General features: G+C 38.0%; 1 protein-coding gene across 1 annotated transcript; it reads right to left on the bottom strand.

Annotated features, from left to right (window-relative positions):
- Window positions 1-335: 335 nt before the first annotated feature.
- Window positions 336-26,537, bottom strand: si:ch211-106h4.4 (MAM and LDL-receptor class A domain-containing protein 1). The gene is made up of 51 exons (XM_005476533.3): window positions 26,427-26,537; window positions 26,075-26,201; window positions 25,508-25,636; window positions 25,271-25,373; window positions 24,975-25,146; window positions 23,866-24,082; window positions 23,372-23,503; window positions 23,123-23,247; window positions 22,762-22,999; window positions 22,041-22,309; window positions 21,481-21,571; window positions 21,219-21,359; window positions 20,941-21,072; window positions 19,691-19,824; window positions 19,420-19,591; window positions 18,780-18,899; window positions 17,921-18,075; window positions 17,728-17,823; window positions 17,499-17,589; window positions 17,267-17,386; window positions 16,490-16,589; window positions 16,247-16,397; window positions 15,905-16,124; window positions 14,730-14,853; window positions 14,245-14,374; window positions 14,089-14,167; window positions 13,848-14,003; window positions 13,507-13,632; window positions 13,197-13,412; window positions 12,976-13,095; window positions 12,675-12,836; window positions 12,495-12,586; window positions 11,809-11,976; window positions 11,328-11,525; window positions 11,105-11,213; window positions 8,751-8,873; window positions 8,565-8,664; window positions 8,220-8,379; window positions 7,995-8,097; window positions 7,705-7,848; window positions 6,849-7,036; window positions 6,288-6,453; window positions 5,408-5,626; window positions 5,127-5,305; window positions 3,730-3,967; window positions 2,719-2,878; window positions 2,512-2,626; window positions 1,414-1,531; window positions 729-822; window positions 555-630; window positions 336-483 (listed from the first exon to the last, which is right to left on the bottom strand). The coding sequence occupies exons 2-51, from the start codon at window positions 26,169-26,171 to the stop codon at window positions 382-384; spliced, it is 7,170 nt and encodes a 2,389-aa protein (XP_005476590.2). The 5' UTR covers window positions 26,172-26,201; window positions 26,427-26,537; the 3' UTR covers window positions 336-381.
- Between the last annotated feature and the right edge of the window lie 1,261 nt (window positions 26,538-27,798).

The following is a 27,798-nucleotide window of genomic DNA, read 5'->3' as shown; positions in this document are numbered from 1 at the left end:
AGTCTTTTTTTTGTCACAAGTGGATGCTAAAGATGGGAAAATGGGTCAGAAAATTAAGAGTAATGCTTCATTTTTAATACAATGGCCGCCTTCTTCTAGTGTTGTTTTGTTTTTTTATTTAAGTAGTTTAAAAGGCAATAAAAGATATATATATAATAAGGTTATAAGGTTACGCCAACCTGCAGTATCTTCAGGGCCCACTAGGGGGATGCATCCTACACATAAGGAATTAATGATTACAGTATGTTCTCTCCTGAGAAAAGTCCCACATGCACATTCTAACATAATTTACTTGATTTCATGAAATTAACATCTATTCAATAAAAAGAAAATCATTTAGATTTTACTTATTTTATTTATTTTGACAGAAAAACATCTGGTCTAAGCATCAGTCGATGAAGTGGCGGCCTCCCTTGCTTGCGGCGATGGATCATAAATCTTGTTAAAGAAGGAGAAGTCAGATTCAGTGCTATGTTGCGTGCCCTGAAAAGAAACATATTTAAATAAATCTGATATAAAACCAGGTTTCCTGTTACCACATCATGGTTACTTACGTCTATTCTGCAGTCATACAGGTCAAACACTGAGTTCTGGTTAATCGCATCATCGTTCACAAATAACTGCTGATTCCTGACGACAAAGCGCAAATGTTACTGAACATCAAAAATGAGCATTCATCATTATTGTGCAGCTGATATTGAATCCCTAATCGCTGTTGTTAAATTTACATTTTATTATGATTTTGGTTCAGCATAACAAGGATGATGAAGATGATGATCCCAGCAAGAACAATTAGCCCAACTGCAAGGCCGACAATCATACCTGCACACGAAGAGAACCATGATGAATGCACATTCAAACAGATTATTGTTTTTCCAATATTTCACTTTCTGAAAGATGAAGCTGAGATTATTCAAAAATGTTCTTCTTATCAGTGAAGGCAGATAAAAGCACATAAATGAGCAGCACTGTGTAGTCATTGTTCAGTCAAATTCACACTGTCCTGTGGAGGTAAACAACCTAGACATATATAAATATCACATGTATCCATTTTCAGTATTTAGTCGTGTTTGATTTGTTTTCAAAATTAATTTCAAGCTGCCAAAATCAAATGATAAATATTCATGACCAATTTAAAGTATCTTGATTTGAACAAATGGGAGTAAACCTTACTTGGCAGTCTGTGTTATAAAGTGCAAAAGAAAAAAAAGAGACTGTGTCTGTCCCAAATATTAATGCAAGTAGGTGTTTTGCTATGGTGACTGGGGATAATATGTAAACCCACAAATAATTTGTCCATTTTTACACAAGAAAAGCATTATTCTACAGTACAAGAAATTATTTCCTTCTAGTTTTCTATGAAAAAAATAGTAACACGTATTTATGAAGTATCCTCCGGAGGCTTCCAGTTACCCTTATTATCAGAGTGATCAATGGGAGGCTCTGTGTAGCAGCTGCCTGGGACGATGGTGATGTCATCAAGAGCAACGTCCCCACCTGCGGTCCTGCCTCGCTGATACACAAACACAAACTGTGGCGAAGGAAAGAGAGAGAAGTTTAAAGGTTATATATATATCTAAAAAAAAACATGAAGCAGACTGTAGCGAGGTAACGTAGCTGTCAAATATATACTGCTGCCCACCTCTCAGCTCGCGCAGCTGTGTACAAATCACATAAGAAGAATAAAATTACTTCCATGCAAACACAAAATTATGATCCAGACTGGTTAAATTAAAGGGAATGAAGTGAATGAAGTCAGTGAGTCGTAGGTTTAACAGAACTGCTGTAATGACAAACAATCTGTTATCTAAATGTAAATAAAGTCTTAAAGCCCATAAATACAAGTGCATTTACAGCATGTATGCCATCGCCTATAACTTCAAACGCTTGCTCCTGACATCTGTCACAATCCCCAGACAATGAAGGCTTTGATAAAAAGTGAAACACTCAGGCACAAATTATATAAATCCTCAGTAAACCCATACAAATACATAATCTCTTAAGTGCTGCTGTTAGTTTAATATTTCAGTGTTTTGTTAATGCTGAGGTTCATGAAGTGTTGTCAGACCTTCTCTGCATAATTGACTTGCATTAACATTTTGTGTCTATGGACAATCTGACCATTGCATCAAAATCAGTTTACTAATTTTGATCATGCAAGATAAGCACAACATCCATAAGTGAAATTATCATTAAATATTATGAAGAACCAACTGAGAAGAACTGTTATGCATCAAAGAGCAAAGTTAAAACACGAGGAACAATCAGGTCATGAAATGTTCATCGTCTGGTAACGACAAAAGCAGTGCACACATCCACGTCGTGATGCTGAATGAGATGAAACTGAATAAGTCATAATTTTAAATATATACCATAAGAATATAATATTACAACTGTAAATGGTAAGTAATCTGTAATTTAATCTGCTGCAATATAAAATCAACATTTCATTTTTCACTTTTATATTTCATGTATTTCTCCACATGAAACTTATCACAAGCTCATTAATACCCAGAATGCTTCATCATGTGTGACAGACACATTCGCCATCTGCCACTTTTCTCCCTTGTTTCCTGTTTCAGTCCACTTCAATAGGCCCACTTCATCACCACCAGCCTGCATTTTCCTGCAAGACAGGACGACATTATGTAATGCAGAAAATTTCATTAGTATAATAATATTGTTTAATATTGATGATCTTCAGACAGAAGTATTTACCAGTTATTTATATAGACACGGAGAGTCCCAACATGGTTTCCATACATGTGGTACCAGAATGTGAGACAGTGCCCTCGTGTGGAGGGCTGTAAAACATCACTGACCAGGAAGGATGAGTCTCCCCACTCACCCACAAAACTGTCCACGTAAACATAGTGACCTGATGGAAACACAGCAAGCACATTCAGATTAATAACAGCAGCCAGTGTCATAAAAAACAGTGTGATTTCAAACAAGCATGCATATCAAAAGAATGAACGACAAAAGAATTTCCCTCAGGATAAATAAAGTTCTTATCTTATCTTATCTTATCTTATCTTATCTTATCTTATCAGATGGTATACTTCCTTTAGGCCATAGTGTTGGACATGGTGGACTTGCTGACTACAACTGATACCTTTTTTCCAATTGTACCTATAATAAGGTTTATGTATTTGTACCCAAACACAGTCTACCGATGACAAATTATTCTATATAATCAATTATGTCTCTATGCGGAACCTTATTGGTGAATAAAACTGCTACAATTAATATTTATATTCTATTTAGAATTAATCTAATTAATCTATTTATATATCTGGAGACTATCATAGACTCAGGCAACTAAGAACTCCTCCAGGTTCCTCCAGGAGCAGGGGAGACCCAAAAGAGACATAAAATAAAAGTGAATGTTGGACTCAAGAACATCAGGTTAATGCACACATTGAATAAATGTAGCTCTATATTTGCTGCTTGTGTAAAAAGTGACCTCTTGCTAACAGTTTTGTCATGTGGTTTACAGCTTACTTCTGCATTAGGCATTAAGCCAAGTGTTTCATGCATGAAAGTTCAAACAGTCAGTGCTCATTTGCTATTTCTCATGAGCCAATAATTGTAAAGTGCTTTATTCCCACAATGATTCTTTATGAATGCTGTTTGAGTCACTCGTGCTGTATAACTGAACTCGTGGCAATTGTGTTTTTTATGCATCTGTAAAGTCTACTTTATATCTCTATCCGGTATAGTTACTACCTTGTGTGGAATTAGTAGTGTGATCCACACTGGGTCCTGTATGTGGGTTTGGGGAACCACCACTGCCACGGAGCCACTCTCCCTGGTCGACTCCTTCACCCAGGTTGCTCCAGCTACACATCGTGTTCTCAAAGTCACAAAATCCACGAGGAGGACACTGATCATCAGTCAGCTGTACATCATCAATAGCCATGTCCCCCTCCTGTGTAGGGCCAACCTTCACACCTTCCACCACAATCTGAGACAAAAAGCACCGGATTTTAAAAAATCTTAGTGGAAGAGTTATTTTAGTGTTATTTTACATTTTTGTATCATTTGCGTGACACTGCACTGTTGTACACTCAAAGTACTGGTACCAATTAATGTGCCACAATTTTTGTCTGCCCAAGAAAATAAACTCTCACAGTAATATGTGCTTATGCAGTTTAATGTGGTCAGGTTTTGAAATATTGGTCTTCTGTTTTTTGTAAATTACTCTTCTTCACCACATTATTACCAGGAAACTGTACTTTTCTGGGAACAATTAGTGCATGTGTACAACTCAATTTTACAAGAAACAGTTTTTTTACTACACAACACAAAGATTAAATGAAAATATAACACCTCTTACATTATTTTGAATATTTACAGATGGTGTTTAAACACAGTCAAATTAAGCAGCGTATCAAAACAACATAAAGGAAATGGCTTACAAATATATACAGTGGTAGTAATGAAAAAAACACTCCCAGAGTTTACTTGCGTAACAATACCACAATGTAGTGGAAGTGAATGTACAGTGTCATCAAAAAAACAAGCAAAAAAAAAGAACAACCTCAGTAGCGAGTAATAATACTGATTATGGGGACATAATGATCCACGGCAGGGTTAAACCTGTATTTAAATGTGCTAATATTTTATAGCTACTGAATTAACAGACAAGCATTAAGTATGGTGTATATCAGGATAAGGTGGAGCTCATTTAAATATTTTTTACAGCATACTTTGAGCTGGTTATATTGACTTTTATATATATCCTGTGCAAACTTGATACTTTTTTAAATAATTCAGTTACTGAAGCTAAGTTGTTTTTACCAGTAAACAAAGCTGTTGAAAAAAATAAAGAATAAAAACAACTAAAATAAATATATTCCCAAAAATTTGAGTGTGAAAAATTAAAAATGTATTTAGACACTGTACTTTTACTTTGCTTAATTATTGTCTGTGCATCTATTTGTTCACACGTGTCATTCATGTAACTGTTTTTGTGCCTCTGATCAAGGCACTGGTTTACAGTTGGAGCGCTGCCCTCTGTTTCTGTATGTGTTGAATACACAAAACTAATTTTCTCACTGGACTAAATCAAGGACGACTTAAATTACTCTGTTCACTAGTTTGGATGGATCTTTGCGACTCACTCTGTAAGGATGAAGCTGAGGCAGAAGAGAAGCCTGAGCAAACCTCCACAGAAGGCCCTGGTCTCCTGTCTGAGAGAAAATCAGAGCTTCCTTCCCGTCTTCACTTTGCTGGTAAACATTTAACGTCCCCATTCCTTTGCCATACATGTGGTACCACAGCTGCACGCAAGATCCTTTGTCTGAAGGACAAAAAAACACATCTGAATCCTCTGAACTGTTTTGGCCCTGTTTGAACGCAGGCCCCCGTCTGCATTAAATAATAATACCGGTGAGTCTCTCACCTGCTGGGTACAGCGGTGAAAACATTGCAGCTTTCTGGCCAGCTCGGTCAGTAGACGATGAAGGCAGGTAGAAGTAGTGACCTGTAGGTGTGCTGGTGGTGTGGTCGCTCTCTGGTCCTGTGTAAGGGTTGTGAGTATATCCCTGATGTCTGATCCACTCAGAATCACCGGCTGCTTGCTGCTGCCAGTTACAGCTCCCGTGCTCAAAGTCACACAAATCTGTACAACATTATTACATTTTAACTTAATCTGGGGACATTAGACATGATAGTTCTTGATTAATACTGGAATATCTGTTGCAGTTAATTACATTACTGTCTACTTGTAAGCTATATGTGCTCCCTGTGCATTGGATAAGACTACTTTCAGCTGCAGTTTCAGTGAGCTGCTTAACAATGATATGTTTTGGTCAGAGAGCTCCTGTTTGGAATCTAATAGAGCAAATGAATGCAATTAGAGTCTAAGCTTAAGTAAACATCTCTTTGGAGCCAAGGGGTGGATGTTGGGATGATGGAAGTTTGAAACATCAGAGAGAGATGCAGGGCATTAGCCGACAGAGGAAGAAATAGAAATTTGGCAGCTTCCTCACAAATTTGGGAGGGCTTGTTTTGGTATATGAGGAGAGGAGAGTGTGAGGCAGGGCAACTTGAAATGCCCACCTGAAGTACCTGGTATGTTTTTATACACTTATTGCATCATTTTTAAAACGAATACTTGCAAAATGACTATTACTCCCCCACTCAACATTTTACTTGATCTATACAGCTAGTATGCTGGAAAGGAAACATAATAATTACTCAAAATGTGTAGCAAAAATAGCAAATTACAGACATTAATGTGATTGCTTGGAATTTTTTTTAATCATTTTTAGCTCCATTACCAGAAACAGGACATGCTCCCAGACTCAAGGAGATGTCATCGATGGCTATGTCTCCAGCCTCTCCCCCCACTGCTGCCTCCAGAACAACCTGGTGGACTTTCTGCAGGATCACATGGCTCTGAACCTGCAGCCACTCATCTCCTTGGTTTCCTGATTTTTGCCACACCTACAGGAAAGACAGGATGCTGATTCACTCAATGAGGATGTGAGGAGGATTTTTGCAACACAGTGTTATGCACTGAAAGTGTGCATCTTGCATTCATTATGCCATGCATTAATGTGATTTTGCAATGAGCATTTCACAACAATGTGAAAAGTATAATAACACAGAGAAAAACACAGTGGAAACAGCCGCAAATATTTCTCAATCGGCCACACAGACGTTTTTTTTCCTTTTTTTCCTGCAGTAAAGGGAAGTAACGTGTCCAGACTAAAACGGAATGACTAACAATAAAAAAAAAAAAACCCTAAGTGGCCTTCTTAAGGCTTCTGCCATCTTTTTTGGCGTTCACTGGATATAAAACAAATTGAGAAAATGACTAATTTCATGCATATTTTTACCAGGGTTTTCTCTAAGGGATCAGATGTTTGCAGGAACATTTTGAGGGAACCCACAGTGGCTCCAAACATGTGGTACCAAAATGACAAACAGTATCCTTTTTCACCAGCAGGTGGAAGCAGTGAAGACTTCAGCTGGGCTGAATCACCCTTGATGCTCGGTGAGGAACTCTCGATGTAAAGGTATTTCCCTGTGAAACAAAAACAAGACAACTTCAAGGTTTTAGTAAAAATAAATTTGCAACTTATGTCCTCAGCTTGCATATGTGGCATGTGAGGAGTGATGCTCCACTTTCACATTGTGTCATTTTAGAGTCATAAAAAGTTTAAAGAGAGAATTTTAGAAACCAAAATTGAGAAATGCTAAAGGTAAAAAGAAATAGACATTTTGTAAGACTATAATTTTATGTAAGCATGCCACTGCTTCAAGCAATACAATACTCTTTCTTTTTGGTTATATAGTCCCAAAAACCAAGCTAATGTTTATAATAGTTTATGAAAACTCCCCAGTTAATCAATTTCAAGCTTTAACTGTGGAATTAAGATGCACCGTCCTGCAGTTAGTCTTACTCTGACAGCCTGGATTTGTCTTCTATGTGCATTTTGCCATTTTGTGATTTTGTGATGGACATTACTCAGTCTACTTTCTGTCATGTTCACTCAGTTCTACTTGTCATAATGTCAACAGTCAATTTGCATTAATGGTTACAGTGGCTGCTGCTCAGCAAAGGTTACAAAGGCCAGCCTTAAAGGACACAAGGCAATTGGTAGTCCATAAATATATAACAATACCATATTGTGACTTGCTATTATTGTAAAAATGTTAGTGTAATGAAAATTTAGCATGAGGTAAAAGGACCTTTGCTGCTGGTGTGGTCTCCTGCAGGCCCGGTGTTAGAGGTTTGAGTAGGACCTGTCCCGCTAAGCCAGTCCAGCTGATCCTCAGCCCCCTGAACCCAAGCACACAGACCATCTTCAAAAGAACAGCCAAAGGACGCCAGAGCTGAGAAGGGAAGAAAAATAGAAATAACCCTGGATGTCTGAACATGGCACAAAAATGGATATAAAATGATACATGCACCACACTCATTCCCCTACCTCTCATGTCATATATTCACTAACAGTCACTTTGAATTAACTTTTATGTACCTGGCGGTTGGTAGGATTTTTCACAGTTTAGAAAAGAGATATCATCCACAGCAACAACATGGTCTTGAGTAGCAGCTGCATTATTCACACCACTGAACAAAACCTGGGGACAAAAAATGGTCAGACACCTTTTAATGATTAGTATTTATTATTATATGAAACTCATTTGTTCTCATGACTTCCCGTGTACATTTTTCATTGTTGAGAGGAGGCAAAATCAAACACCTTATAAGGCTGCTGGTGCAGGCCAAGAGGCAGATGCTCCAGGCTCCAATGAGAGACGGTGCTGTGACTACGTGACCACAAGATTGCTTCACTCCCTCCAGCTTGCTGCATAAGCACTCTGAGTGACCCAGCACTCTCTGCACTGATGTGGAAGTGAAACCTGTGTGTAGGAAAGAAGGAAGGAAGAAGCAGAGAGAGCGTTGGATTGGGAAGACACTTACATGGTAGAAAGAGGGGAGGGGAGCTTTGAAGCATTGAGCAATTCATACACAGACATATCCATCGAATATATCCATCAAAATAAATAGATTTTACACGATCATTTGTCTGCGCATCACTGCTTACCGAATCTGGCAGTAGGGGGACGAAGGAGACAGTGAGGGACTCTCGAGTTGAGCTTCACTCTGTGTAGACCCCTTACTGAAATTAACTCTCATGTAGTAGCCTGAGAATAACAGACACCTGGTGATTAAACACGCTGTGAAGTGAAGCTATGACAATAACATCAATGAACTGCTCAATAACAGCCACCTGTGTCTGTAGTGTGATCAGTGGGTGGCTCAGTGTTGTTACTGGCTCGCTGCCTCTGCCACTTGCTCTGTCCATCGCTAACATCAGTCCATCGGCACTGATCATTCTCAAACGTGCACGGACCTGAAGGGTTCAAATCAGGATGTAACACTGCTGTAGAAATCACTCGCTCGAGAGAAGTAAACCACTTATAAAAGATTTTGTGTTGTATGCAGGTGCGTCAGTCAAAAGAATTTCTGCTGATAAAACAGTCACAATATTCATGGTGATCACGGCCAAAGAAAAAACAGGTGCTGGGCCCAAAAAAACAAGCCTCAAAAGAAAGAAGAGCATAACTGATCCAGTTTTCTCCTGTTCAAGGCACAAAAGAGGTAAAAAAAAGCTATCCAAACCTACCAGTCTCCCATATGTGAAAAGTAATCACCCCTTAAACCTGATAACTGTAGTCACCACCCTTGGCAGCGAAGGGTTTGTGATAACTGGCAATGAATCTTTCACATTGCTGTGGAGGAATATGAGCCACTCTTCTTTGTTTTAATTAAACCACATTGGAGGATTTTCTAGCACAAACAGCCCCTTTGGGGTTATGCCAAAGCACTGAAATTGTCATCAAGTGTTGCAAATCACAACACTGCATAACTGTGCAAGGAGTTAATTTTCTTCTTTCATTGGCGCTGAACTAGCACATGACCTGTTTGGGGATAAATGTGCAACTCACTTCTATGCAGAGTCCATCTGTGTGTGATTTATTGCTCTTATGAAAACTTTCCCAACTATTACAGTGCTTCTTTTTTACACAGCACGGCTTAAAAAATGAATATTTGGCATAAAAAAAGCCTGAGAATAAAACTATCTTTATACAGTGGATAAACACTGTAAGTAAGAGTGAAATTTCATAATACTGTTTGGTAATATTTACTGGAACATATTTACTTTGTCAAGAGGAGACAAAATGTAACTAGAAAAATTTGCATTTCCTGCGAAAATGCTGTGTGGATGCCTTAATGCTGAAGCTGTCTGCTGAAAAGCTGAAAAAGATGAAATGTTGCATGGTGGTGAAAAAAACATAGCCCTGAGCAGGATTCGAACCTGGCCCTCCTGGTCTCAAGGTAGCTACTCATCTCACTGAGCCAAAGTCACTCTCACAACGAAAAGGTGGAGAGACTGACAATTTTGCTGAAATGAGCAGAAGCGGCTGAGAATTGTGCTGATAAGAGGTGAAAAGGCTGAACACTTTGCAGAAAAGAGGTGAATGAGCAGAATTTCTGCTGAAAAGAGATAAAGAAGCAGAAAGTTCCACTGAAAAGAGATGAATCAGCAGAATTTCTCCTCAAAAGTTTTTTCTGAAAACAGCTGAGATTTGTGCTAATAAGAGGTGAAAAGGCTGAAAATTTTGCAGAAGAGGTGAATAAGCAGAATTTGAGCTGAAAAGAAGTGAAAATTCTGAAAATTCTGCTGAAAAGAGTTCAATCAGCAGAACTTCTGCTGAAAAGAGGTCAATGAGCAGAATTCTGCTGAAAAGAGGTTTTTGCTGAAAACAGCTGAAAAAGCTGGTATTTGTGCTGAAAAGGGGTGAAAAAACTGAAAATTCTGCTGAAAAGGGGTGAAAAAGCTGAAATTTGTGTTAAAAAGAGTTAAAAAAGTTTAACTGTTAACTGAAAGAAATTTTGCCATAAGCGGGATTTGAACCCCGGCCTCCCAGTCTGAGAACGGATGCTCATCTCACTGAGGTAAAACACAGGTCAACCCAGCAAGGAAAATCAGTGAGGCCATCTATAATATGGCAGAAATGGGCAAAAAATATTGCAAAAAAAAAATTCAATATCTCAGAAAGTATAGAAGTTATGAGCACCAAAAGTCATAGCCGGAAAGAGCAGAAAGAGCAGAATTTTTTAAGATTTGAATGGTGAAAATCGGATAAAAACTGTGGGAGTAGTTAAGTGCCGAAAAACATACGGAAGCAACTAGTAAATAGTGGAATAAAGAATAAAGAGAAACAGGAACTCAATAGTGTGGAAGCCCTTTTAGGGCATCCACACAATAACACTACTCATAATGAAATTCAGCAGCACCACAACATGCAGGCTTTAAAATGGGATGTATAAACCATTTTAACCATTGCAAAGGAGGATTTTTTTTTTTAAGGACTGGCAACATTAGCATTTAGAGGACTACAGAAGTGTATTTTATGGCAGCATCACTGTTTTAAATGTCCTTTCCAATTAGCCACATTCAGGAAAAACAGTGATTAAATGGCCTTTTTTCAATAGTTTTTTTGCCACGACTTTGATAATAACACTTTTGTTAAGACAAACTTCTTGCTAGAAACGCTGAATGCAATATGCCGCTCTCACCACAGCCAGCTTCGTCTTCCCCCTGCGGGCAGTCTGGATGATAATCACATTGCAAGGTAGCCAGAATACACACTTTTCCTGGTGACTGCCAGCAAAAAAACTCATTATCCTGCATCAAGAAAAAAAAGAGACAAATACCCACTGTGTATTTAGAGTTGTTTTTAATGGAATGATTTATGTTTAGTTTGCTATCACAGACATAAAGCCAAATTCTGCAGCTTACCTGACAGGGGTTTACTGGGGCAGTAGAGGTCAAGTGTGGAGAAGTGGGTGTGTTAGAGGTTGATGGTGGGGCAGAGGTGAACGACGGGTCAGGTAGCTCGCTGTTGTCGGGGTCAAATACACAATCCCTGGAGAAAGATACATCGTCCAGTGCAACCAGACCTCTGGGACCATCGCCGAGCTCATACCTAAAGACAATCTGAGGATAAAACAAAGATTACACTGTGGCCTTTTACCTATTATTCTGCTAGGGAGCAGCTCTGATACAATGCATAATTATACTGTACATATAAGAAGTATTCATTCATCTACAGATATTTTCATTTTTGTGCAAAGGCCTCCACAGTCTTCTTGGTCTTATAATTTCAATAATGTCTGTAAGCGTCAGGGATTTAAGCCTATTATTTAAGTTGATGTCTAACAGCATTTATACACATGAGGCAGTGGCTGCCATTTAATTAACTGCTTGTGTCCTCACTAACCTTGCTGCTGGTCGCAGAGGACAACGTAACCTCGGCTCTCTGCCAGCTGTAGCTTTGTGATGCTTCCCTGATCCATAAAACTCTGTCGTCACTACCGGACCGTAGAGTCCTGGACTGTGCAGTCAGTCGTCCTGAAGCATCATTCAGGCTGAAGTAGAAGAATCTCACCTGAAAGAAACAGTAGCGTGAGCATAAAAAGTACGGGCTGATGACAGGATGATATTTGCTAAAGAAGTCTTGTAGACTCAGCAACCTGCAGGAGTAGTTAATATTTTACTGCAATTACTCGAGATAAGTATCAGAAAGGTAATAAAAATATGTGTAGATAAGCATTGTTATTACTGTAGTATAATTACAGAAGTGTTCAGCAGTTTTTATTTGTACTGTGCCCCATAAGTGCTTCAAATAGATGCTATTAAATACATCAAAGGTTATTATTATTATCTCCTGCAGTTTGTCAATCTGTCAAGATTTTGCCCCCATCAGCTATTACTATTATCTGCATTAATGAAACCACTGCAGCATATTAAAAGCTTATTAACTGTCTGCTTTTTCTCCCCATTTGACATTTTGGTGATTTTCTTTTAGCTTTTATGTAACTTTGTAACATGACTTGTCAGTACCCTAAAAAAACAAGGTTGTGTCTTTCTGTAAACAACACTTTCATTTACATACAGTAAACTCACAGTGCAATTAAAGCTGGGCAATAAAGTTTTGGACAGAATCTCTGATGTCTCGCCACTTGCAGTCAGGTGTGTTCCAGGTATAATGTAGTGACCTGTTTGGATAAGAGGGATTTAAACAATAAAAGAAATCACAGCATTACTGATGCAAAGGAAAGATAATTCAGTCTTTAACTCTCAGACCTGCATCAGAATTTTGTGTGTGGTCCCTGTGAGGCCCGTGGTGGGGCCAGGCGTCCTCTCCTTTGTGATCCGTCCACTCAGCTCCGGATGTGTCCACATCACTCGCTGCCCAGGAACACAGACTGTGTTCAAAGCTGCATCGCTCCAACACACCTTGTACCTCTACGTGATTAGCAGATAAAGAAAGAAGAAGAAGAATTTAAAAAATAAATGTAACTAATACAGGGAAAAAAAGTTCTTAGGAAAACAAAATTCAGTGTACAAGTACAAAATCTTCCACTGAGCATTTTTCTTTTCTCACCACAGTTGTTTTCATCAGACCAGTCTCCACAATCATCGCTGAAGTCACACACATGGTTGGTGTCCACACACACGCTGTTGTTGCATGTGAACACACCCTCAGGACACTGAGGCTGTGGCTCTAATAATAATTTTTAAAAAGATAAAAAATAAAAGTGATTTTCAAAAGGGACAAAAAAATAAAGAGGACATCAGAGCGCACAGGTAGAGGAGGTAGCCTACCAGGCAGGCTGCAGTTGGTGAAGTCCACATCATCAATAGCGATGTATCCGGGCATATCGAAGGTCCTGGAGGCCTCAAACAGGATGGTGAAGTCCTGAGGTATTCTGCCAATCGTTACTTCACCGTGTTGCCATGAATCTCCGTGGTTACCAGATAACCACCACAGCCTGGTGGTCCTGGATCCCTCCTTCAGTAGCACATTCAGCTCTTCTGCATCTGTTGATTGATTGTTGCAAAGGTTGGAATACATTTTTTTTAATTGTATTATTTATTTATTTATTTGCTGCAGACATACATCCTATAAACATACCCTCTCCATACATGTTGTAGAAGAAGTGTAGTATGCAGGTGGTGCTAGCCTGTTTCATGGAGGGACTCTGGAGGGTAGCAGGGCTCATTTGATCACCCCGGTTAGGTTCCACTGCCATGTACCAACCTGGACGCATCAGATCAGAACCTACTTAAAACTCTGCTGATTGTCTACACTTATCTCAGTGTGAAACTGCATAAATACAAGTGTTGTTAAGATTGTACAAATTGTACAAAAAGACAAAAGCTGGCTGAGATTTAGGAAAAGTAATCTGAGACAGTTTGATTTGACACTTGGTGTAACTGTATTATTATATCTTTAGTGTGTGTATTTGGCCTTGCCAAGATTAGTGCCCAGAGTGTGGTCCACGGGCGGTCCTGTATTCCCAGTAACATTCCTTCCTCTTGTCCACCGACACTGGCCAACACTGATGTCCTCCCAGTTACATGTGCCATTCTCAAACGAGCAACCCGCAAACCCCAAATCTGTTTCATTAACTGTGTCAAAAAGAAAAAAAAATATTTTCTGTAACTTGCTTTGCTAAGAAAAAAAGGAATGCAACAAAAAAAAGAATAGCAGTACCTTGACAGAGGCCTGGTGTGAGACCAATGTCATCAATAGCAATGAATCCTCTGCTCTTAGTCTCTGCCTCGATCAGCAGCTGTTTTTGAGAGAGCATGTAAATATTTATACAATATTCCTGGGTTCTAATGTAACAGCTAAATCTGTTTGGGATACCTGGAAAGGTTTGGACGTCTCTACAGACTGAGAGAACTTTCTCCAGCGGCTCTCACTGCTGTTACTGTGGAACATCAGATCCTCCTCTGACGGCCATGAACGTATGAACACCTGCAAAGTCCCGGAGTCGCTGATGGACAACAGGAAAAATGTTTTTGTTGAGAGAAAAAAAAGAGAGATTCTTGTCAAAAACACGAAATGTACACTTTTCATTTCCAAAATTAATAATGGCATCTTTCTGTTATTGCTACAGGGTTAAAAAGCTGTTAGTTTCACTGTTGGTAGTGCAACTCTTTTTGGAAAAAACTGAACTCTGCCACAGAATATTGTCAGTCTTGCACAAAGTAAAGCAGGTGATTCATGACTAAATGACATTTGTGCACATTTCTTGAGGAAGTCAGTGAGGAAACTACACAAGATAAACGGGATAAAGTGCATCCTGATATTGCACTTGGTGACAAAGCCCCTCTCTTGTTTTTGCTGACCTGTTGTCCATGTGGTACCATAAGGTGAGACAGGATGTGGTGTCTTTAAGTTGGATCCATTCAGACACTACCTGTGCAACACTGCTGTGACTTTGGTTTGGTGACGAGCTCAACAGGAACCAACCTCCATTCAAAAAGAAAACAAAATTCACACAATAAATAAATACAGTTAATATTTAATGCTGCTGCCTTTCGTTGTTTTAATAATTCAAACTTGGGGCACACCAAGATAAGTGTTAATAAATTAAATATATTATTTTCTAAGGATATTAATGCAGTTGTTAAGGTTTAGATATGAACTTTATAAATAGAGAGCATCTAGAATTTAGAAACATTACATGTAGACAGGGAGGAGGTTAGGTCAGCAACAGGACATAAGTCAGGGATAAAAAAGAGAAGTTGTTCGTTTTAAGTAACTATGTTATGTTAGTTAAACATTAACTTCAGTTCACATAGATCAGGTTGCAACACCATCAGGTTGCAACATCAGCAGTTTTTTATTATAATTAACTAACTTTCAGATGATTCACACCATCTGTCACATTTTGAAACTTCAAACAAAGACAAAATGTTCACTAGGAACAGAAATCCACACCATTGGTTGACTTTCTGAGTGTTAAGCTTTAGCTATTTATAAGGCAGATAAGAGCAGTAAGGGTGAGCCTAAACTGTAACACTAGTAACATTTAAGTAGTGCAGAGCTGATGGGAATCCCAAGAGTCACCACTTTAATATTACACATAAAATATGTAAGCAAATAAAAAATGTTGGTCAGTGCAGTTTTAAGGATTTAAATGTATTTTAAATAAGTCTGAATACTGTCTATCCCAGTGCGGATATAAATGGAAAACTGAGCTGTCAAAATAAATACTTTCTAAACCAAGAGTGGTTTCTTGGTTGTTTTATTTAATATGCACAAATATGCACAATGTGCATGCAAATCCCCCTAAAAGGCTCAAAAAGCTGATATCATCAGACTGAAATGCAATGGAGGTAATATAAATCCTCATAAGTCCTGTAGCAAGTCTTGCAAGACAATGGAAAACCACCCCAACATGTAAAAATCTTTATCCAAATGTACCAAAAAGAACTGTTGGCTGATTTCGTTTTTTTCCCTGTATATCACATTTTTGTGGCTAAAACCTTTACTCAGTAATCCTTGTTTAAGGCCGTACCCTCCGGGGTCTGAGTGGTATGGTCTGTTGGTGGACCGTGGAAGCCTCCTCTGGCCAGCACCCAGTCATGTCCATCTTCTTTGAGGATGTTGACCCAGGTGCATTGTCCAGACTCAAAGTCACAGCTACCCGCAGGACTACAGGCTCCGTCCCTCACAGAAAAGTCATCAATTTTCACTGTGGTATTCGTGCCAGGCACATGAACAGCCTTAAACACCACCTGATCAAGCAACACAGCTGTTTTAGGTAGAATTCCCACAGAAGATAGCGAAAAATACAAAATGAAACATACTGGAAGAATAAGACTGTCTGATTGTCAGAAAAGAAAACAAATGCTTTTACATTAAATTTTGTAGGCGATGACACCGTGACCTCTGCCATCTCCCAGCCTGTAGAGAGCCCTCCAGTCTGCTGCCAGAGGACATCACCAACTTCTGCGCTTTGTCTTATATGGACAGCGAGGTTGCTAGAGGAGTCTGTGGGTAACCAGTACCTAAAAATAGTACATTTACATTAAATGTACAGTAATATGTGTACCAGTCTTCAACCTCGAATTGTAAATCTGTGATGGATCTTTGAACTTACCAGAAACGAACACACATTTCTTTAGCTGAAGGTAAATCTGGTGTGAACAGCTCAGCGATCTCACCCTGTGTAGAATTTGATGTTACCATCATGTAGAAACCTAAAAAACAAAATTTGTTTTGTGACAAAAATGCAAAGACGACTGTTGACTGGGACATTTCTGAGAAACGATGACTAAAATCTGAGGCAGAGAGCAATGCTGCTACTTTCAGAGAATTTGTTGAACTCCTATGATTGATTGTGAAAATCAACTTATGGCAATTTATAACATTCCTGCTTCAGTGGTAAAATATTGTGTTGTATTATATTGTCTGTAACAGCTGTTTAAGCTTTAGCTGCCATCTAAAAGGCGTCAAACACTGCAGAGGATTAGCTAAAAGAAGAGCCTACACCTTGATAATCCTGCAGGCCTTTCAAATAACAGAATCTTCTTTAAAAATAGAGTTGTATGAAATATTAGATATAACACATCAAATACAGATGATTGGATTGAATATTAAAACTACGCAGTATTTTCACATTAAAACAATGTGTTACATTACACAACATATTCCATCTTGATAATTATTTTACAAGATGATGAGTCACATTTTTATTGTGACTTATTATTGCAGAGCTCTGATCCACAGGTTGATAACAAGGGACAAACTTAGGACTGACTATATATTAGCATTATAGTAACAGCATAAATATTGTCTTGTTGGAGTGAGACCATGACTGCTCTGCTCTGTTCATCCCACATTGTGCAGTGCCACTGTGCCACAGTTCAGCACTCACCATTCTCAGTTCCATATGTGTGATCCACATGATGCTTTGTTCCTTTTCTGCGAATCCAGCGACCCAAATGACTCACATCATTCTCAAAGCCACACAAGTCCGAGTCAAACCCGCACACATCTAAATGGTGTTTAAAACAAAAAGGCTGCAAGGTTTATTTTATTTATTTATTTGATATTGATTTATATATTATTTGTTGATAACTGGGAGTACTGAGTTAATATTTAAATACCGTGATTACTGCAGGCCCCCTCTCTAACTTTAACATCATCAATAGCAATGAATCCTTGACTGCTGGTGTCTCTTTGACCACTAAACACAATCTGTGAATTAAGGATGATGCAAAGTTTAATGCTGCCAAAGTGCTACATTAAATGTTTCTGAATTAGAGACATTTCTATTCAGAAGCTAAAAAATAACTTGAAAATTGACTGACATTTTTATGGCGTGGTGAGGTTTACCTGTACTATGTCATTCATGCTGAGGGTTACTTTCGCATTCATCCACTCTGGATTCTGCGTTCCCCGACGAGTCCAAACTAAGAGTTCAGATGATTGCTAGAAAAAATTATGTAAAGGAATGTGAAGAAATCTGAAGATGATATAAAGCACAGCCTGAAACTGAAGGTTCAGTTGTGTTAAAAGGGTTACATACTGTTTGAACCAGCAGATCCAGGTTTGACACTGAAGGCCCAAGCATGTGATACCAGAAATCAACACAGATTGGTGATGTGCGAGTAATGACAGGAACAGAGATGACTGCTTTTTCATCATCCTTAGATCCAAATCCATTAATAAGTAGAAAGAAACCTTGGTAGAGAGGGGAAAAACAGATGAAGATGAGAATAAAAGGCCAGACTGTTGTGAAAAAAGGAGAATACTGTATAACCAGGGTGGAGTGGATGGAGATGGGTGTCAGAGGTGACAGAAGCATACCAACAAGAGAGAAAGGAAATCTTTACAAGTTGGTTGTGAGATGTATGATGTAATCATGTATGGTGGTACTGACAAGAAGACAAGAGGCTGAGTTGAAGGTACCAAGATTTTCACTGGGAGTGATACACAAGATTAGAAATATGTACATCAGATGGGCTGCTCAGGTTGATCAGCTTGGAGAAAAAGCTAGAGAGGCAAGGCTGACATGATTTGGACATTTGCAGAATATGGATAGTGGATATACTGAACAAAGGGGGTTGAATATGGAGCTTCTAAACGGGAGAATAACAGAAAGAGAAGTAGTGATGTAGTGAAGGATGACATGCAGAAGGTTGATGTGACAGATGAGCATGGTAAGGACAGGGTGAGTTGAAGGCAGATGAGCCACTGTAGCGACCTCTACAAGGAACAGCCAAAAAAAAGAAGAAGAAAGAAAGAAAGAAGACTTTTTCTAGAAAAACAAGACAAAAGATAATTGGGTATCAAAATTGTTCATTATTTTTCAGCTAAGGTGTGTCACTAGACTTCTGTTGTAAATGCATTGCTTCTCTGCTTATATTAGTGTCAATAATGAATACCTTCATTATTCCCAACAGTATGATCATACTGAGGTCCATCCCATGGTCGATCAACTGGAAGTCCAATACTGAGAGTCCAGTTCAAATCATGATTGGCCTCCTGGACCCAGTTACACAGACCTGTTTTTACAAGAGATAAATATTAGTATTAAAACACTATATAAGTACATGAGGAGGAAAGACAAAATTGACATACCCAAATTAAGAAAAATGCATGTAGGAGTGGTTACAGATATCTATAATATTTTAAAATGTTATAGATAGATCATATATAGTTATACTTATATAACTATATATGTTATAGATCATATATAGCGATGGATGTAGCCAATGCATACTTAGTGAAGTCCTGTTATGAAGCCTGGTGTTTTGAACTGGACATGAGGGAGATGGGATACCAATAATACCAACAAATATTGTAAATTCATTTATATTTCTTTATTGTTCATTGAGCTAAGTTGTGTCCATATGTGGGCTTAGGTATGTACTTAGAGCATACCATGGCCATCATTATCATGACCATGATTTGTAAGCTCTAATGCCAGTAATCATAAGAACTTGAATGGCATTTCCTTTTGTAGCATACTATTAACAAATAAAGCTATTTCTGCTAAATTTCTGGTAAATTTAGCAGTTTTACCTTCTTCAAAGGTGCAGTCCATGGCTGAGGCAGGAGCACTGGTCATGGTGGTGGTTGGGTATGGTGTAGTGGTTGGAATGAGGTCATCACAAGACATGTTCCTGATTATGTGAACGTCATCCAGGGAAAAGCTTTCATCTGTTGAGGCGGGACACCTTGCTTGTAAAATAATCTGCGATAAAGAACAATAGAAGTTTAAAACTCTGCGCTGATTTATCATTGGTCAATATTTTCATGAGAAAATCAACATCAAAATTGATACAATTCTTACCTGGTGAGGGCCTGATGCGCTATAATCCACCCTGTCTCGGATCCAAGTGTTATTCGAATATCCACTTGTATTCCATACAGCACGCAGTCCAGCAGCCTCATTGACAAACACCGTCAGTGTAATAGCTGAAGGCCCTGGGTCATCAAGAGAATAATTAACTGTTATTTCTTTGTTTATGTTATGTTTGTTATTAGAGGTTCTCTGTTTGGTTCTTAGTTATGTTTACTATTTATGTATATTTATTTAAAGTTTTTTTTATTATTTTAGTATTTGGAGCCTTTATTTGTTTCTTAATTATGGAGTTTATTAGTTCCCTTACTAGTTTCCCTTTGTTTCATTCTCCCGTGGTATCCCTTCTGTTGAGGCGATGCTTAACAGAGGAGTCATTTCTTTGTCTCTGCATTCATTATTGGTTATACTTTATTAATTAGTTAACTCCTGTGCCTGGTTTTGGGTTTTGCTCCCTCCCCTGCTGTCTTGACTATCTGCAGCTGTGACTTGTTACTTTGGTATTTCCACCCCTTCATGTGTATAAACAGTCTTTCCTCTCAGTTTTGTTTTTCTTAGAGTTGGTTGAACCACTTCAGTGTGCTGTTTTTGACTTTAACTTCAGCCTCAATAAATGGCCCTGCCTCACTTGTCTGTATCGGATCCGTGCCTCAATAATCAACATATGACAGTTTATTTAGGGGTTTAAATAACGGCTGAGAATGGATCACAATGACAAGGAAATAAGGTAATAAAAACAAGAGACAGCAATTTATTTGTCTAACACAAAGCACTACTAATGATAAGACTTTTGTTTGGGTTTTTTAATGAATGTAAGTGAATGTAACTCCATGCTAATTTGCACACAAATGCTTTTGCTACTTCAATTTATGGCTGCAAGTAGTTACATTGATGCTATTATTTTGTATTCCCATTTTTTCCTTAATGGATACATGTTACTACAGTAGATTCACTGGTCTTTTGACAGGTTGAAAGAAATTTTCCACTTACAATGCCAATGTTGACAACTGTACTAAGATCTGGATTGAGTTTTTTCATGACTGGCATTGGACTTAACATGAAATTAACACTAACATGGCGTGACTGACATTAATGTTGGTAGTTTTTGTCTTTAAGTTATTGTAAAGTTGATAACTATTCATGTTTGACTGCAGAAAACCAGACCTTATGTTGTTTACACCACATATTTGCAGATTGTTAATAAAATAAGCTAAATATAAAGTAAAAAAAACTGTACTCACTATTTGACAGCCATGTTCCAACATGGTGCCACATCTCCAGACAAGCTTGGTCAACAGCTGCCATTGATTCACTCTCCAGTTGGGCAATTTCTTCTTTATCAGAATCGGATGCCATGAAAAATGCAAAGTGGCCTGAAAAACATATTTATTTTTTAAAAAGTGGCATCTTCTGACATTGCCTAAGAATTTGAAGGATATCTTCACTTATAGAGCAAATGCTATAACAGTGATATTGAAGTGAGCCTGTAGTTAAAGTACATGTGTGACATGTAACTTACCTAAAGCAGATCCTGTGGTGTGGTCTCTGGGTGGAATCATTGAGTTATCACTTTTGCTAGAGAGCCAATCCCACTCGACTCCAAACTCTGGGGGAGGATTGTTGACCCAACCACAGAAGTCCCTCTCAAAGTCACAAAAACCTTCAAAGAAACACACAGACACATTATACAGCTGGATACACACAGTGTAATCAAATCAAATCAATTGAACAAATAAACACTATGATTGATATGTTATCTGAAATCTACAGTGGCTACTTACCCGTCGGAGGGCATGCATCATTCAGGACTATGAGGTCGTCAATGGCAATATCTCTGCTTGGTTCATCCCCAACTATCGCCTCAAAAATCACCTCGAATTCAAAAGCACAAATGTTGTGTCATAACTTTGTCTTTTACATGACATCCTTTAAAGTATATTTGCTAAAATGATGAAAGTAAGTGTTTTTTAAGTGTTTCGTTATCCTTGAAATATATAAAATGTTTGAAATAAATAACCTATAAAAAATTAACTGTACTGCTAATGTCTATTTTTTAATTACTTTTGACAAATTGCATCAAAATAGTAAAAACAAAGACACAAGGAAAAAGCCATACAGGAGAAAACATAACTAAAAAAATCAGTTAATCGGTTCTTGACATCAGCTAATCGACAGTGGCAATCTTTATAGATCTATAAAGTATTAGATGAAGTGTAACAATATTGTACCGGAGGAAAAAAAACCAAAACAGTATATATTTTATATTATATCATTAGACAAATTACAGAAAATATATAAAATGATATAAAAACCAAAAAACATTGCGTTTATGTGTACATACCTGATATGTGCTATGAGGACTGAGAAGTGTCACTCTTCCATGCCTCCAGTGCTTCCCCTGATCACCTGCTCTGGTCCAGAGCTGGACGGGATCTTCGTGGCTGCCAAGGGTTTGAAGATACACATTTAGCTCTCCCACGCCACTTCCCTCCATGTAGTACCAGAACATTAGGCATTCCCCTTTTGAAGGGGTGGGCTCGAGCACCGCGCTCGTCATTGCACCTCTGGACCCCACAGGATGGCTCCACAATTGGGCGCTCAGGTAATAACCTACAAAATATGTGGCGTTATCATACATTCTGCTTTATTTTGAGGACATGCATATTTACCTTTGTGCACAGGTTGCTTAGCAAGGAAAGGCACAGTGTTTATTAAATCACTAAATGTATCATGTGTGACAATGCGTCATCCTCAAAAAAAACATTGCAGGTACTTTCAAATAAGATAAAATATTTCTACTGAAAACGTATCATGTGCCAATGTACATAACACATGCACTGCGTCTCTATTCCTGCCTTAAACTTCAAGATTGGAAAGGAAACAACAAATACTGAGAATAAAGTGGACTTTGGCCTTGATGAAATGTAATTCATTCATACTCCCCAGAGGATGAATCATATCACTTCAATTGATCCACTGAGTTTTCTTCCAACAACACAAAACACTTAATATGGGTGGCTTTGAAAATCAACCGTATATTGTTATCCTAAACATTTGCATACCTTGATCTGTCCCCAGTGTGTGATCCACTCTGGGGCCTGAAGAGTTGGCTGGTTGGGACTCTCCGGTGATCCGGTCCCAGCTGAAGTTTGCAGATGGGTGAGGCAGCAGGCCACAAAGGGAGCCCTGGAAGGTGCACTCTCTCTCTGGTGGACAAGAACCATTTTCACCGCTGAACACCACTACGTCATCAATGGCTATGCTCCCTTGTTCACCTCCCATAACAGCTTCTATCATAAACTGGAAAACAGGTATACATCAGATTTTGTTGCAAAAAATATTTTTCCAGTAGTATTTCTTGAAAATGATTCTGCCAACAGACAAACAAACAAACTATAGCAATAACAAAACCATCAGTTATACCTGTATTGGTTTGTCGCTGTTGAAGGTAAGATCAGCATAATGCCATTTGTTTCCTTGGGTGCCACTCCTCATCCACACAACTGTCTCTGGCTCACCAGAATGCTTTGCAATAAACTTGAGTGACCCTGATGATGAGAAAACAGCAATACATTTAATGTATCTCAATTCATTAAAATACAGATTGTTTTCTCTCTGTGCATTTAGACGAAATTTGCCTCCAAGTGCAGTTATGGACAGGGGTTCACGTACCAATGCTGTTGCCAAATATGTGGTACCAGAAACTCACACAAAGCACTTGACCGGCAGGTTGAGGAAAGCTGATGAGTCTGGCTGCTGATGAGATGTTTAGGTTTCTTTTAGCTTCTATGAGCATGTAGTAGCCTGTAGAAGAAAAACAAAGCACAACAGGAGATACACTCAAAGCAATCTCATAAACTTTGAAGTTTCCTTCAAAGTTGATGAGTGAGATGGAAAAATCAAGTTATACACTCACTTGAAATTACTGCAATTTGTAATAACTGCATTATTAATACTACAGAAGATCACATGACCTAAAGGACATATCAGAGGCCATGCATAGTACTCTGGATTGTTTAAAGTTTATTTAAACTGTATTGCTATATAGTTTCATGGTGGATTTAATATTATTTATTAATCACAATATTTCAATCCATGTATCCCAGGAAGATCCAAAATATTAAACGTATGTTAATAAGTATGTTAATGCTCAGTATACTACTCACCATTCCCAGTTGGGCGATCATATCCACCTTTACTCTTTTCCCACAAGAGACTGGCTCTGTAGTCATGGTACCATGCACAGGTATCCTTTTCAAAGTCACATGAAAGGTTATCTGTACCTCCAGCTGGGATTTCCCCCTCTTTACAGTATTCAAAGTTGATATCATCCAACATAACATCCAGTTTTTCCAAAATTGATAGACTGAATGAAAACAGCAGCTGCAAAAAGAAAAAGACCTCAGTATTAAATTCATAATCAAAAATTTGAAATTATTTTTTCACCCTTACTGATTACTGCATTTCTTTGAAGACACCCAAAAACATGAAAACATGACAGCTTCATCTTGCCATGAAACCCTGATGTCATCTACTGGGTTAAAACAGGTTCCAGTATGGCTGAAAAAACTGATGGATGTTGACATTTTTTACAAGTAGAAAAGACGTCTATTGGGTCCATACATGACAAAATGAGAAGCATAGATTAATTCTTTTCATTTAGTAATCTAAAGGCATATTTTTAACAATGACAACTACTTTGGTCTATATGAGTTTGACAACAAACAGCGATAAAACTAGTATTACTGTAACCTCTTTTTTTAATAACACTTTAGGTCACTGACATTCATGTACATCTAAATTTTGATACATTTGTTTCTTTGATTAATGGAAAGCATTCAGATTTTACCTGGTTGGCATGTTTGCTTAAGTTCACCTGAAATTATCATGTGTATTTTAATTTACAAGAAAGCATCTTCGTAATGCTGAGTGCTATGGTTTTGCCTTGTCCTTTTTGGACACAAGGACTTGAGGTTGTTAAGAGGTTTTTAGTGAAAAAAAAAACAAACACTGAAAATGTGGACTGTGTACCTGCAGATGTGGCAAGAACATTCAGCCACTGATCAAAAAGAAAGTTAAATAGAATAATAAAACCTAAAATGCTTTATTGTTCCCCCGGATGCAGAGGTGTTCCAGAAGAACAGGAAACAGTTAAAGATCAGATAAAGATCAATATAATATGAAGGAGGAACTAAAAAGATAGTAACCTTAATTAAATGTTTACTGTTACTATCTGTGTGTGTATAGGTTAAAGTCTACAGGATGCTTTGCTAACCTTGTATCCTCCTGGCTGATTCCCAATTAACGCTGTGGCATTCTCCCAACCATCTGTTTCACCAGAAATCTTCAGTAAATCTGTTTCAGTGTGGTCTCTGACCATTTTTACTGTAAGAGCTGATGTTGATGGGAGTGATGATGATTCTTGATCATAAATATGGTACCAAAACCTGAAACATATTAACAGACAGATTACATAAAAACAGATAACTGCTGGCACGGGGCGTACTGATATGCACTATCAATCAGGGACTCAGCTGTGGGACTCATATATTAATGATTAATTTTTAGTACCTAATCTGGCATCCCAGAGCAGCTCCCTGGTCAACAGAATATTCCAAATTAGCATCTGAAAACAAACCACCTCCTTCCTTACCATCTATATGCATGACATGACCTGTGGCAATCAGAAAAAAAAATCCAGTGTTAACAGACTAAATCTCATAATCAAATAAAAAATGGATCTCAGTTGTTTGTGAATCCACTTTAAAATGTGCCATCAACAATATGACAGGAAGTTATACTAATCACCCCATGCACTTCCTGTGGTATGGTCCTGTCCAGGTATTAAGGTAATGTTTGCCATCTGCCTTCTCCAGGAATAAGAGGTTTGACTAACATCTTTCCAACCGCAGGAGTGATCCTCAAAGTCGCATGAGCCTTTTAGATGATATATCAAATTATGGATTTATCATTGAAAGCTACAAACTAAAAGTGCAATGAAAAGGCTTTTACACAGCATCTCACAACCAGTGTGCGTAAATTAATGAACAAATTTACTCATGTCAAAAACAAAAATAAGTCACTTCAAAGTAGAACAGTAAGTAGAACACATGATCGCTTATATATTTGTTTATTTGTGCTTTAATTGTGTTTACATTTCTTACAGACTGCAACAGGGACAAAATAATGATCATGATGTAGTCAAAGAGTTATAAATCTTAACAGACACATGAGTTACTGAACACATGTTAAGCTGACCGTGTGCATGAGACAAGGACAGCACAATTTCTCCAGTAATGTCTGGTAAATTTTAAATAGCTGACACTAAAATATAAATTTCAGCTTCAGCTTAACTTGTGTAGAACGACCACGTACCACAAAATTCCTCATCAGAGCCGTCGCCACAATTCCTTGAAGCCACAGTTGAGGTCAGCAGGAACACATTCACCAGAATTACGGTTAAATTCCTCATCAGGACGAGACAAGGTGATGACTAACAATACTGCGAAGACAGTTTCATTACAAGAAGATATCAAGGAGACATGTTTATTCGTGCATTTTATTTATATTACTCTTATTCATACATTTTAAAGCTACTACAGCAAACATTGCACAATTTGTCATAGCTTGCATGACTCATGAGTGCTCTCCCTCACTGTTATACCCCTTATTTGCTCAGGATGTACAAAAAAGATATTGCAAGCAATTTCAGATTGAAGAAACATACCTGAAAGCAGAGCAAATATTTGTTTCACATCTAAACAAAGATGACAAAAGAAACGTTAAGAGTCCAAATAAAGAGAAACATCTCAACATCATAACCAGGTTACAGTGTAAGTCCAGTGTTTGTACCTGAAATACTGGACAGCAGCTTTTATTACCACAGCTGAGCTGAGACTGTGAAACCTTATCAAACACCAAAGTCCAGGGTGTGCTCAATGAACTACACTGCATTTCTATCATTTGCTTTTACAACTCTTAATGCATGGCTAACTCATATTTTGTAGATTACAAAAGCATTTATTGGCTTGAGAACATGTTTTATGGTCAAGTATTTAAGTGTTTTTTTTTTCTTTTGGTCTCACTAATGTGTCTTGTTGCTATTAAAATTGATATAAATATACAAAAGTTGAGAGCTCTCACTTTTTTTGTGAAGTAAACTTTCTGTAAAGTAAAAGCTGTAATAGTCAAGCTTCGTTGGGTCTGATCTGACCTTCTAACTGGGTCAGCTCCAGGAAAATCAGACATGTTCGGTTTTCAATATGCGAGTTGAAATGTCTTTTGTAAAACAGAGGTACTAATAAACTGTATTTACTTTTTTCCTTGTATACTACGGTAACATTACCAAATTCCTTTACAGATTATGCTTAAAGCCACAAACACTACAAACCAGTTACCACCATAACTGCACCATTTAGTTAAAGAGTTTAGAAATCCACTGCAGTGGAATAAATGAAGCCAATAAATCAACAAAGGTTCCTGCCTTGTTCTCTGCCCATTAACCATTCATTTCACCTCAATAAAAATTGACTTCCAACAAAATTAGGTCCATAAGTATTTGGACAGAAACAAATTTTACCTTTGTACATTTCAAAAGAGAATACTAAATAATAGACTCAAAATGCGATTTAAGTGCTGACTTTTAGTTTTAATTCAAGGGGTTTAAAAAGGATTGTATTAACTACTTAGTAATTTCAGAAAAAATGTTTGCATAGGCCCCCATTTTGACAGCCTACAAAGATCTGGACAAACTAATATAAGGATATAAGGATTGTTTTTAATACTTGGATAGAAATTGAAATCACACACCTTTTACCCTTGTACATCACATGTAATTATTCTCTTGTAATGCTCTGCCAGGCCTTTAAAGCAGCCACCATCAGTTGCTGCTTGCTTGTGAGAAGCATGCTCTGTTGGGTTTAGATCAGCTGACTGACTTGGTTATTTAAGAACATCTTAAATAACCAACAGCTTTACTTTATCCATTTGTGAGGCTCTGTCCAAACAGTTTTCCAGCATTTGGCTAAATCTGAGCAAAGAGTTCGTCCAGATGCTTCTATCATCAATAATCACTAGTGACCCAGTCCCACTAGTAGCCA

The sequence above is a fragment of the Oreochromis niloticus genome, linkage group LG18, assembly GCF_001858045.2.
Source record: "Oreochromis niloticus isolate F11D_XX linkage group LG18, O_niloticus_UMD_NMBU, whole genome shotgun sequence".
Taxonomy (NCBI): Eukaryota; Metazoa; Chordata; class Actinopteri; order Cichliformes; family Cichlidae; genus Oreochromis; species Oreochromis niloticus.
The sequence above is the reverse complement of the archived record's forward strand: the minus strand, read 5'-3'. Positions and strand labels throughout refer to the sequence as shown.